The sequence below is a fragment of the Acromyrmex echinatior genome, chromosome 8 (assembly GCF_024713525.1).
Source record: "Acromyrmex echinatior isolate Ae372 chromosome 8, ASM2471352v2, whole genome shotgun sequence".
NCBI classification, from domain to species: domain Eukaryota; kingdom Metazoa; phylum Arthropoda; class Insecta; order Hymenoptera; family Formicidae; genus Acromyrmex; species Acromyrmex echinatior.
In genome coordinates, this window is record NC_141859.1 from 2,627,277 (window position 1) to 2,640,177 (window position 12,901).

At 36.9% G+C, this 12,901-nt stretch overlaps 2 protein-coding genes across 9 annotated transcripts; both read left to right on the plus strand.

Annotated features, from left to right (window-relative positions):
- Nucleotides 1-974: 974 nt before the first annotated feature.
- Nucleotides 975-5,439, plus strand: LOC105150128 (hypothetical protein). The gene is made up of 4 exons (XM_087408669.1): nt 975-1,044; nt 1,339-1,595; nt 2,117-4,144; nt 4,473-5,439. The coding sequence occupies exons 2-3, from the start codon at nt 1,345-1,347 to the stop codon at nt 2,265-2,267; spliced, it is 402 nt and encodes a 133-aa protein (XP_087264795.1). The 5' UTR covers nt 975-1,044; nt 1,339-1,344; the 3' UTR covers nt 2,268-4,144; nt 4,473-5,439.
- On the plus strand, nt 4,005-11,709 carry LOC105150129 (uncharacterized). Of its 8 annotated transcripts, none has more exons than XM_087408643.1 (9): nt 4,058-4,144; nt 4,473-4,524; nt 6,022-6,373; nt 6,571-7,694; nt 7,830-8,338; nt 8,472-8,731; nt 8,864-9,250; nt 9,493-9,873; nt 10,145-11,709. In XM_087408643.1, exons 4-9 carry the CDS (start codon nt 6,581-6,583, stop codon nt 10,554-10,556), a joined length of 3,063 nt encoding a protein of 1,020 aa, XP_087264769.1. In that variant the 5' UTR covers nt 4,058-4,144; nt 4,473-4,524; nt 6,022-6,373; nt 6,571-6,580; the 3' UTR covers nt 10,557-11,709. The 8 variants fall into 8 exon arrangements, with proteins under 8 accessions (XP_087264773.1, XP_011061304.1, XP_087264770.1 ...); XM_087408642.1 differs by having other exon boundaries at nt 4,060-4,144; nt 6,001-6,373; XM_087408646.1 differs by having other exon boundaries at nt 4,083-4,144; nt 6,044-6,373.
- Nucleotides 11,710-12,901: the final 1,192 nt, after the last annotated feature.

The following is a 12,901-nucleotide window of genomic DNA, read 5'->3' on the forward strand; positions in this document are numbered from 1 at the left end:
CGGCGACGACGGCGACGGCGGCGACGGCGGTGGTTTCGGCGCCTTTTTGCATTTTTGTTAGCTCACATACATCTTTGTATGTACTTTCGCCTACGATTGCAGCCATCTCGTCGGCGGAGATTTCAATGCGACGATAAAACATCGATTGGCCGATTGCATTAAAGAAATTAATAGAAAGTACGATTGCCTGGCGGCTCCGTCAGCGTCGACGGCGGCTACGACGGGCGTCGCCGGCGGTCGCGACGCCGACGTCGGCGGCTATGTACAAAGCGACACGAAATTGTCACCGAGCCCAGTCCTCGGCTTTCACACGCACGAATCAAGTCGACGTTTCTTCCTCTGGGATCATCGAAAATCTGGGTCCGACGTAGATAGCGCGTATCGCTAAAATTTTATCCCGATCATCTCGCACCTGCGGGAAGAAATATATACCGAAATTAGAGACATTGTTTCACATATACAGATGATGTTCAATTTCGCGTTGAATGCGGACACGTCGTTTTGAATTTTTTTAAAAATTTTAATTAAATCTAATAAAAAAAATAATCGCGATTTAAATTATTTTTAAAATTGTACAAAAATACTGTTGAAAAATCTATAAAAAGCATCTCGTGTTGAAACTTGAATATTCTCCGACCTGGAAGTCATTTAAAAAATTATTATTTCACACATCTGAGAGTTGATTATATATATATTGAAACGAGATGAAAATTACAGAAGTGAGTGAATTCACTATGTGTGTTCACCAATAAAATTTTAAATATTCTAGCAAATTCGCTCACTTTTGCCATTTTCATCTCGTTTCAAAATACATGTAATCGACCTCTTTTATTTAACTGACGTAATATAATCTATCTCTTTTTGTGTTTTCAATAATTTAATGGGACATTCTAAGCGAAAACAGAAGTTATAATTTTACTTCTACTAATATATATATATATATATATATATATATATATATATATTTTGATAAACTTTAGAATTTATGCAAATTAAAAATGCATCTAAATATTGTGCGTCTTAATTGATTTCTGTGGTATCGCAGTAAGTATAAATTCTAATTAAGATATCATTATCTGCGTAATAATGATGTCTGCATAGATCAATATTATACGCAAATGTTCCGACATTTTCGCAAGATCTCGTAAGAAGTTCATATTTTGTAAGAATTAAGAAATACGTATCGCTTGATCGAAACGTATCAATGATGAATGCAAACTTTCACACAATAGAAGACTGTAATTAAAAATATAGATATATATAATAATTATACATTAATTTTTTTATTTATTGTGAACATTCATTATCGCGTTCGTTGTATTTCTTTTTTTGTCTCAGAAAATCATGCGGACGACGTTAGCGATCGCGTTGGTGTTCGTCACGGGATCCTTTATCGTAGCGACCGCGACTAAGGGTAGCAAGTACCCTCATTTCTTTAAGCATCGGACGAAGCTCAGAGAGATCCGCGGCTTCAAACCGGAATACATCTCCACGGCAATTGGATTCGGGAAGAGAGACGGTCCCGCGGAAGTCCTATCAGATGTTAATGGACGCGACAGAAACCTGTTGTCTATTCTGAGGAACCTCTCGCATATGTGAGTATCTCAATTAACTGACTCTACAAGTAATGCAGTAAAAAAAAAGATCAAATCTTGGAAACGTCTCGCGATCGCGTCGAATTAAATTAGAAATTCTCGTATATTTCGCTACAAATTAACGAAACTCATTGGATATATAAAGGAAATACATACAAAAAAAGAAATGAGCGCGTCTGAGAGAATTTTTATTCAATTTGGGATGATTTTGACCAAACTGCGATTAATTCAATCGATTATTAAAGTAATTTATCAAAAATAATTAACAATATTTATAAATATAATATAAAATTATTAATGTGAAATTATATTAATATAAAATTAATTATTAGTTGTTGAATGCGTTGAGAAAAAAAAGATCGACAATGAATGATATAATTAAAAAATGTGCTGTGTTTAAAAAATTTGCCATTTGAAATAATTGTCGATTAAATTAGTTGGGATTTAGTCAATCACTTTCAACGCACCATTGTTAAAATCGTAAGAAGTTCTATATTGAACATGAAATAATTTGATTGCAGCGCGTCTGCGGATAGGCTACTCCGACTGATGCAGACGAATCCTGCACTGGCTGGTAAATTGATGCAGCTATCGATGCAAAATGACCAGAGCGACCAAGGAGAGTCAATGACGGAACCCTCGAGGCCTGGGAGAACATTTGAGCTATTTTAATCCTTGCGATCGAACCGCAAACGACGAGTTTTAGAGGGGCGTCCATCTTTATAGATTCTTAGACGAAACGTTCGATATAATATCCTTGAAACATAATATATGTTCTTATATTTAGCGTTTTATCGTGTAGACGTCTTTCCTTGTAATTTCTACGCGACGAAGTATACGAAGAAATAACGAGTAATAGTTCTTTTCTTTTTTTCATCTGACAACATATAGTCGATAATAAACTCTGTCGTAGAACAATGTTCAATATATGTATATACATTGATAGTATTCTATAATTATTTCTTTTTTTTATCATTAAAGATATATATGTGTAAAATCGAAGAATACGGAAATGAAAGTAAATGGAAAAATAAATGTACATTCCTGTTTAGAATATTATTCTGTTATCTTCCATCTCCGAATTAGAATATAGCAATATATGAAACATAATGAGATATCTTGAATTGCTATATCGATCTAAAGCCTGCCTTAAATAAATAGATTCTTGGAAAATATGACAATGTTTGAAATCTTGTATTTTCTGTTTGTATTCCAAATTATTGCATCATTAACTTTTATTAATTATTATTAATTATTGTTAATTATTGTTAATTATATATATTAATTAATACATCGCTTAATTTTTAAAGCTATATATATTATAATATATATTATCTTATAAGTTATATATTCCACAATAAAATAATTCACAATCACTTTTTCAATAATTTAATGCTTAAATTGAAAGATAAAATAAAGAAGATAATTTTAAAGCTATTTTTGTTACTAAATGTTTAAAAAATATCTTGTCAATTAAAATCCTATGAGCTATGAGCAGAGTAGAATTAGACAGTTTGACTCATTCCGACTTCTAATGGATGTTCAGTGAGTTGAAAATAGTAAGGGGATTTGTTAGCCAATCAAGTTTTGAGCTCATTTGAAACTGATATGACTCATCAATGTCAGTTTCATTTGTTTTCTGTATCTACATTAGCCTGTACTAGAACTCTCTTTCTCGTTTTCAATAAACATCAAACATATATCTATCTTCACTTTAAATTCCAAAAATGTACACTAGTTCAGCCACAGAAAACAAACTTTTGTTCAAATGAGCTGCAAATGAGCTCAATTTCTGATTGGTCAAAATCTCAAACACATAACGGGATTTTCGCCAATGGCTGCGTTCAGCAGACTCAACAATTGAGCGAGCGCTCGCTGTTATTGGTGTATTCTTTTAGATCGTCCAATCAGCATTTTAGATCTAGAAGTGTGCTATCAAAACAGCAACCGCTCAATGGCCTAATTTCCATCGAGGATTTAATCCGGATCAGAATGTAAGAACCAATCAACTACAGTCGAGCATTCTCCTGTCGTTCGACTGTAACAGGGGAATACTCCGATTGGATACTCCGATATTAATACTAGCCAATTGGTCGGTTCCTGATATATTCGTTCGTAAACGAGCATATTCGCATGCCTATCTAGCAATATCGGTTAAACCTATGGTCGTAAAACGGACGTGCGTTTTCTCTCGGTTCTCTACTCTCCATCTCGACGTTCGTGCTTTGTTCTTTTCGCGACAATTACGCGACGACCGGGTGGCGGACTGACGGTATTGCCTGCGTCACGAACTGGTCTAGAGTGTTCTAGAGTGATCCTAGAGCGAGGATTTAAGGAATCCGAGACGTATTTTTCACGGCAGACTTCGTGTGGCCAAGCGCCTTCCGTCGTGGAGGACACGAGTCTCCGAGTCCGCCGAGTCTCGTCACGCTCGGCGACTTGAGAGAAACGTCAGCATTGCGGGTGACGCCGACTGCCTTGGAGCCTCGTTAAGAGTCTTGAGTCTCCGCTGAGGCCCCGCGCAGGCCTCGCAATACCGCGTGACCAAGGTAAGAATGCCCCGCCGATGTCCTGTACTGAAGCAGGACGCGGTTACGATAACGGTGCCGACCTGTGCTAGCACCCTCCCCTCTTCCCCTCCCCCCACCCCCACAAACTGAACGCCATCCCGAAAAAAACTCACGCTTGCACGCCCGCACATTCACGCCTCGCGTGTTCCTCACGTCGCAGCCTTTCGATTGCAGTAATTGTGGACGTCGCCTTTCGTCGCGTTTTAACCTTTCATCGCGCGTAACCCTGTGCCGTATAACCTAAAGGAAGAATTGAAAGGATTCCCTTCATCCGAAGATTACTTCAAAAATATCTTTTTTTTGATAGGTACCGCATGCACGGAGATAACACGTGATCTGCACTGGCATAACAGAGCGAGGTATTGTACATTGTTTCTGGAAGGAAAAGAAGGCTCCAAAAAGCTTTTCTTATTATTTTAGGTATGTTCTTTATGGGTGCTTTCTGGCAAGAGACAGATGACAATGTAAATTAGTGAAACAGTAGTTGTTTTCCATTTAAACTAAAACTTAGATAATTCTCATTTGTGATGTCAGTTAATATCACATATTGTTTTTCATTGTGACATATGAGACTCAATTGAGTTTTTATTTACAATCTATACAAGCTCATGTGTTTTAATGATTTTTGTTAATTTGCATTAAAAGTAAGATCTCCCTCCTCCTCTCTCATACAATAAATCTGTGTTGTTATGTGATAACTTTGTTGAGTAAGCAAGCAATGATGTCATTATCTAAATATAAAATATATAACTTTAGATTACAGTTATTTATGTGAAAATGAAAAGCAACTATTATACCCTCGTTGTTCATCAATGTTAAGGATAAAATGACCACCGTTATATTGGCTGCATTCGACAAGAGAATAAGTGTTCAATTTAATATGATAACTTCTTGCTTTAGTTCTTCATTAGATCTAAATGTAGGACTTAATCATATTAAAGAATCACACTGAGCACTTTTTCTGCTGAAAAGAATCACTATGTCTCCTGCTTGAAAAGATCATTTAATTGAACTTTTTGCACCATTTATCTTTCCTCTGTTTTTTTTAATGTGAAGAAAAAGAGAAAAAAGATAAACTATGTTTATACTTTTTTTAAAGAACATCTTGAGAATATTCTCAAGATATAGAATGTTTTCTAAAGATATCTTTAGGACATCCTTTAAAGATCTATGTTGAATGAGATGCAACAAGTTCAGTAAAAGAACAGACCTTTTTATAGTGTCTTTTATCTTCTTGTAAACAAAAATGAATGTACAACTTGAAAAAAAAAGAAGTCTTGATAAGATACATGATGTTAGATGGATCTCATGTATGCTATATAGGATCTGTTTAATGTAGAACTGGAAGTCGCTTCAGCTTTGTTTATTAATTGAGTAATATTACTGCAATCGATACTGGATCCCTTAACATTTCATAACATGTGCATACACGTTACACACAATATAAGTTTTTTAAAGTTTATCATAGAATTAACGCTCTTAATAATCATCATCGGAATCATCACAATGGCAAAGTTTAATTCTGGAAGGAAGAAAGTGTAATTGTCTCAAAAAAAATCTTTTTTCTTTTTTCTTTTTCTTTCTTTTTCTTTTTTTTCTTAAAGAAAATAACACGAGCTTGCATTGATAGATGTTACCTATGTATTGTAAAGAATTTTAATGATTAATTAATTGAATTATATTTTGCCAAAAACAATCATTAATGTGACGCTACTAAGATATGCCATTGTTAAAGCTTCCTTCATATGTATATATATATATATTTTCGTTGTTCTTCAATTCGCCCTCCCTCCCCTCCACCCTGGTCCCTTCCCATTTTCTTTCTCTCCCTTTAGGCCCAAAAAATATTCTTTCAGGTTGAAAGTTCGTTCGTTATAGTTTCGCTAGTGCAGTACAAAAAATACGGTTCGTGATTTGTCGGTACTTTCTTAGTTTGTGTTGTGTTCAAGTTGAAAAGTTTAAAACGACACTCTAAAAAGTTCCGCACGGAAAAAGTCCGAGTAAAAACAGTACGGTATTTGTATATGTGATCCGCAAGCAAAGTTCAGTTTCAGTAATAAAGTATTAAAAAAAAAGTTTTTAACACGTTGAATAAAAAAAGAGAAAAAAGTCGAAAGTTGTGATATAAAGAAAGTATGTTCGACATGATATGGATCGCGCGCGTTGTGCCATCAAGAGCGAATACTTCACAGACTCTAATTGATCCAGGTAAGCTCTGTGATGCTACTGATGCAGATTATTCACTGCTACATTCGGTCGGTACGTCTAAAAGAAAAAAAAAGTTAACTTACCAAATAAGAGGGAGATTGGAATGGGTTATATTTAAAGATCTTAATCAAAACATTCCCGTTCCCGTCCGATTTAAAATTACTCGCCGCCTTCTAACGAGTCTCATTGATTTACAGGCTGAAAGACATGTCCGACTCTGGTACAGATAGTTCTTCAACGGAGGGTTATGATGAAGGTAATCGACTTACTTCGGCTGGGGATGAGGTAACATCATCACGCTATTCGCATCATTCTTCCGGATCGGAGCGACAAAAGTCCGCTGCGAACTCCATCTTCTCCGGGGAAAAGTCTCCCCGATCGCCGTTGACTGACGGCGAATCCAAGTCACGGTCTCCCCCGTTATCACTGAAATCGCAGCGATCCGGGATAATGTCTCCTAGTGAGGAAGGTTCCCCAAGATCGATTCGTAGTTTATCAAAATCTCCACCGCCAATGTCACCGCCACAGTCACCTGAATCGCCAGCATATCGCCCTCCCACATCACCGACGTATCAGCCGAATGATTCACCAAAGTCCTACCATTCAGGAAACAACTCTCTTGATTCACCCCTATCGGATCGGAGTCTGTCTCGATCGCCCATACAGGATAATGGGTCGTGTCTCTCCCCCTCGAACGATTCTAAATCTATGCGCTTTGAAGATGCCGAGTCGAAGGCGTCTGACCTCGAAACAGATATGCAAAGATCTGTCGACAACTCATTAAAATCATACTCGTACAAGAACAGCGAGTCCAGGCAAAGTTCACCAAAGTCGCCTAGATCTGGTCCGAGTTCTGTGAAATCTTTAATATCGGCGAGGAGCTCACCGAAGTCGTTCAAATCCGGTCCGGCGTCTCCTATAGATGATCACGAATCGGACAAACCCTCACCGATGCATTCAGGCCCTCGGTCTCCCGAAGAGGAGAAGAATGGGTCTTATAACGAATTGGACGGCGAACAAATCTCGGATGGGGACATTGAGGACGAACCAGAGCCCATGTCTAAATCTAAACCTACACCTATGACCCATAGCGAGGATTTGTCGGACGTATCGGATCTTGAGAGTATAGATGGTCCTGAAGACTCCAATGATCAAAACATAGAAATAGACAAAACTCAAATACAGACTGATAAACAAGAAATCACTAATGATGAAGAAAATACGAAAAAAGAAGATAAAATTGTACCAGTTGGCTTGACAGAAGAAAGTGAGCAGCTAGACTTTGAAGCTGATGGTCAGTGGAAAGACGAACGTGACGAAGGTAAATATATAAATTTTAAATTTCAAATCCAATTTTTATATATTGAAATTGTACAGCTAAACATTATGATAAGATCATTCCATAAATATTTAAATGAGGTATGTATAAAGTTGCTATAATATGATAAAATTATAGGTGAACCTGAGGCGCCTATTGCAAAAGAGACTAAAGAGAATACGGAGAAGGATAACAAAGATAAAGATAAAGATAAGGACAAGGACAAAGATAAGGCAAAAATAAAAGAATCTGGCGAATTAAATGATAAGGAAGAAGGAGAAGAGGGAGAAAAAGAAGAATCTGAGTTGGAAGAGGGAGAGCTTAGTGATGGAGATGATGCACGACCCGAAGAGACTGAACCCAGACCAGTATGTCGCTTCTATAGTCGGGGCCAATGTACATGGGGCGTTAGTTGTAGATTTTTACATCCAGGTGTGACAGACAAAGGTAACTACACTATGTTCGATATGGTGAGGCCTATGGCATATCCGCCACATGCCGCCGCGCCACACGAATATAGATCCCACATCGACAGACCGAGTATGCGATCGTCGATACCTGGTTATGGTGCTCCTACACATACACCTAAGGTGGAAGAAACTCCGTCTGAATCTGCCTGGGAACGCGGTCTGCGCCATGCCAAGGAAGTAAGTTATTGTGCAAGATATTGTTATGCATGGCACTATGCATGTCGCATTTATAATGTTTTATAAATAATTTTCAATCTAAAATTTATATAATCAAATTTTAAAGAAGATATTTTCTTGCCTGATTATCTAGATGATGCGAAAGGCCAATAAACGCAAAGAATCGGACATGGATTTCGAAGAAAAGAAAATGAACTTGAGTTTAGGACAAGATGAATTGGATAGAGAAGCGGGATACTACGTAAGAGCTGCTAGTCCTGAGCCACCGGTCGAAAGATGGTCACAACGAGAAGTACCACGTCGAGTATCATCTTCTAGACTATCGCCGGAAAGATATGTTGACGAGCCCGAAGGATACTATCCTACTCCGTCCGCGTCAACTGACTATTATAGGTGAGACAACGAAACAGTCGTATATGGCCAAGCTCTAACTAGAAAGAAAATTATTTCTATATTGTATATTCAGTCCTACTGAAATATTTTGCAATCAAATCTATTTTTAATCTTTTTTTTTTTAACAACTAGGCGAGTACATTACAAAGAGTCACGTGAGTATCGGGAGCGTTTTGATTATCATGCGATTCCTCGTGGTGCGCATTCAGTTTCTCCGCCACCCCATCACCGTGAACGCGAGAGAGAACGAGATCGTGAGCGCGACAGAGAACGTGATTATTATGAGAAGTATGAAAAGAAGCATAAGCGGCCATCGCGGGAAGTTATTGTAGAACGTATCCCTCCATCGAAACCTTGGCGAGAGGAAGAACCACCTCCTACTGAAAGGAGTAGAGGTGACGAATGGGCGGATCCATGGATGCGGCGCAAGTCTCCGAGCACTGTACGCCGCAACACGTCATCTCGCCGACAACCTCGACGGCAGTCTTATTCGTCTGGATCTTCATATTCATCAACGAGGTATTATTTATATTCGTATGCGATTGATAATATTAGAGTCTTACAAAGAAGCGTTTTATATGTAGAAATTCTCTGAAGATCTGAAGATGACTTATTGAGAATACATTCAATAATATTTCTCACATGAAGAGATAAAGAGAAAATGAAGATAGTCGAGAATGCGTTGCCTGCATTTTTTTCAAAGTGTTTATCGTGCTACTTTGTTATATGTATAAAAACGTATTGGAGTATCGTCTTTTTAGTTCTAGCCGTAGCTCCAGTCGTTCTAGCTACAGTTCTTACGACTCCCTATCCAGGTCTCGTTCACCTTCCCCTCCGACTAGAACTCGGTCTACTGGCAAAAGCAAGACCACTGTTCTTACTTCACCTCCTTCGAATCCCCCGGCTGTCCCCGCAGCCACGCCTCAACGAGGTGCCATGCTAATGAATCCTCCCGCTCCCTCTCCTCGTCCACCCAAAGGTTCTATCTCTCCAACGGGCACGCTGCATCGAAGGGCCGGACTGAATCCACCTGCCCCAAGTCCACTATCGTCTCATCGTCATCACGACAAAGCCAGGGAGCAAAAGGCTGCTATGGCTGCAGCTGCTGTGGCTAAAATCATTAAAAGTCGTTCTAGATCTAGGTAAAAAGAGATGACTCTTATTAATCAAGTAGTTAAATTGAAAGTAAAAGGTATAACTTCAAAAAATTCTCAATTTTTTGATGTTCTTACTAATTCTTGCGCTGATACGTGTGCAAAATTTAAGAAAAACTTATTTTAATAATATAACAAAGTTAGTATTATAAACTCATTCGATTAACAAATCTAATCTAGAAGATATTTCTTGGTTGCGTTGTTTATTAATATTGTATAAAAATAAAGGAACAAGGAAAGGAAAAAAAATACGTTTCAGATCGTCTCATAGTAGTTCGGGATCGGAGAGCAGTGGAAGTAGTAGCGACTCCAGCGAATCAAGTTATTCGTCGTCCTCCAGCGAGACACGTAGAAGAAAGGGTTCGACACCGCCGATACCACGCAAGGATTCCAAAGGCATCGACGCTTTGAAGCTGAGCGGCGCGAAGCAGCAGATTAAATTAACGCTGAAGCCCACGAGCAACGCTACAGCCGTAAAAAAGATCGACCGCAGTGCACTTATGGCAGGTAAAAAGCGGGGTATTGAGTCACCGCCGTTGATCGACAACAAGGCGCAAGTGGCCGCGGCGGCAGCTAAAGCCGCTAAGAAGGCGAGTTCACGACGCGAGGAATTATTAAAGCAACTAAAGGCCGTGGAAGATGCGATTGCGCGTAAAAGGTCGAAGGTTTAAATCGACTCGATTAACAATAGCGTGCGCTTTTCATGAATAGGGATTGAAAACAGTATAATAAATATATAGATGTGAATGAAAAAAATTGATTGACATAAATTTCGACACAACATATGTATACCGATATAGAAATAACTTTTCGAGAAAAATTATTTCCTTAGCGTTGTCCAATTAAATAGATTTGTAGTACGCTGTGATATGTATTTTATGAAAAAGATGTTTAACGATGTATCATACTTATTGATGACAACTAAACTCATTGAAATTACAGATTATTTGTCCATTTGTTGAAAGATAAAGAATAGTATAATGTAATTAATTGTAAAGTTCTTCTTTATTTCCTTTTTTGTGATTTTTTTTGTAATGTATTTAATAATTGTAATGTCGATATATAATATCGATATTACATACTGATATTATGAAATTCTCTTATACATTTTTAATGATTATATCGATCTAAACTGAATCCAAATCCAACTGAAAAACATAAACTGAAATCCAACTGAAAAGTTTTATAAAAATAGAAAAATACGCAATATCGGTATACAGTTGCTAACGAAATTATCTTTGTATTCGATTTCTGTTCGTGAGTGCGGATAAATACGTATGTATTAAATGTTTATCTAAGTACACTGTATAATTTAGCTGCCATCATCACCACGAAATAACGAAATATGTGAGGCCTGTTAGATTGTGGTGGTATATATAAGTTCTTATTTTTACAATACAAGGTAGAGTCTATTATTTACATTTTATTTCTTCACTAGACTTCTTTTTTCTTAGATAGACGTTTAAATGTAATGATTGATATTGTACAGTCTCACCGTGATTTTGTTTTAATAACACTCGAGTGATTATTTTTATGTAAAATGTAAAACATAAGAAATATATTATGCGTAAGATAGGAAGTTATCTTGCATTTGAAAGTGCATATATGCATTGTTAATTATCCAGTGTTAATAATTAATTAATTGAATTCTGTTAGCACATATGCGCGTAAGGAATATAATTACGCAATGTGTTATAATTTTTCTAAAACAGAAAACAGATTTGGGAAGTGATATTAACCGATGTAAATTGTCGTGTCTGTATAAATATATATTCTGTACTTTATTTTTATTCTAACATCAACATATTAAACATCTATAGCGGATTATCGAAGATCTCTATGTTGCCAAATATGAAAATTATTCTTCAATTATAGGGTGGGCCATCTATTGGTACGTTTTTGAATTTCGTCGTATGGCAACACCGAACGAGCTACAGACCCGAAATTTTGACAGTTTATTAGTCATACCGTCCGCGGCACGAAACAACATGTTTTCTCTTGAAGAGCGTTTTGAAATTTTAAAAACTTATTTTCAAAGTCAGTGCTGTGTCGCCGAAACTGTACGAATTTTGAAAAGAAATATGGAGCACCGAAGGAGCTATACGCAAATTGGTGAGGAAAGTTCGTGAGAAAGGGATGTTAGTGGATGACAGAAGTGGTCCCAGAGCTCGGACAGTGCGCACACCCGAGAATATTGAGGCTGTGGCCCAAAGTGTGAGACAATTCCAGCTTTGAAAAACAATAGTCCAAAATGTCATTAATAATTGGGGTGACCGAATGGCATACTGTAAGGCCAGTAGAGGGAGCCACATGAACGAAATCGTTTTTCATTCTTGACGCGGATACTTTTAGCTTCACAACAAAAAAAAAATTAATAAAAAATATCAATGTATGCTCATTTGATCGCATTTTTAAAAACGTACCAATAGATGGCCCACCCTGTATATTCGTAAGTAAAATCAACAATATTCATTTTGCTACAATTATTATACACAGTGCTGCTAAATTAATATTACTTTCTGCAAAATAAGCAGATGTTGATTTTGCTAATACAATTTAGTAGTAATCAATCAGAAATATGTGCTATATTATTTTTCATTAATAGACAAGGAGGTTCAATCTGTAACAAAAGGATAAATTTTGCAAGTTATGTATCTGTTTCGTTATATTTCACGATATACTAATTGTTTTCTTTTTTTAAACAAATGTTATTTTTCACGACACAATTTATAAACATGGTTCTTTCATTATTGCCAAATTAAAAGCATTCAATAAAGATAAGTGACCTGCGATATTAGACGATCTTTCGTCTAACAATGCGGAAGAATAATTTTACGAATAACAGGGAATATATTATCTCTCAAATATACAGCGATTGTGACTACTCATGAGGAAGAAAGATTTCATAATAAGAACTATATATTTTGTACTTTTCTTCCGTATAAATATAGCATGGCATATAAACTATGTTAATTTCATGTCGTAAACACTCTGTTAACTTAAGAAAAACAGACGC

What these genes read in the sequence shown, in the direction of transcription:
- LOC105150128 (XM_087408669.1), top strand. Translation starts at nt 1,345, where the DNA reads ATGCGGACGACGTTAGCGATCGCGTTGGTGTTCGTCACGGGATCCTTT. An exon ending in CTGAGGAACCTCTCGCATAT is followed by an intron (nt 1,596 to 2,116) that starts GTGAGTATCTCA and finishes ATTTGATTGCAG; the next exon opens with CGCGTCTGCGGATAGGCTAC.
- LOC105150129 (XM_087408647.1), top strand. Translation starts at nt 6,581, where the DNA reads ATGTCCGACTCTGGTACAGATAGTTCTTCAACGGAGGGTTATGATGAA. An exon ending in TCTTCATATTCATCAACGAG is followed by an intron (nt 9,251 to 9,492) that starts GTATTATTTATA and finishes TCGTCTTTTTAG; the next exon opens with TTCTAGCCGTAGCTCCAGTC. An exon ending in AAAAGTCGTTCTAGATCTAG is followed by an intron (nt 9,874 to 10,144) that starts GTAAAAAGAGAT and finishes AATACGTTTCAG; the next exon opens with ATCGTCTCATAGTAGTTCGG.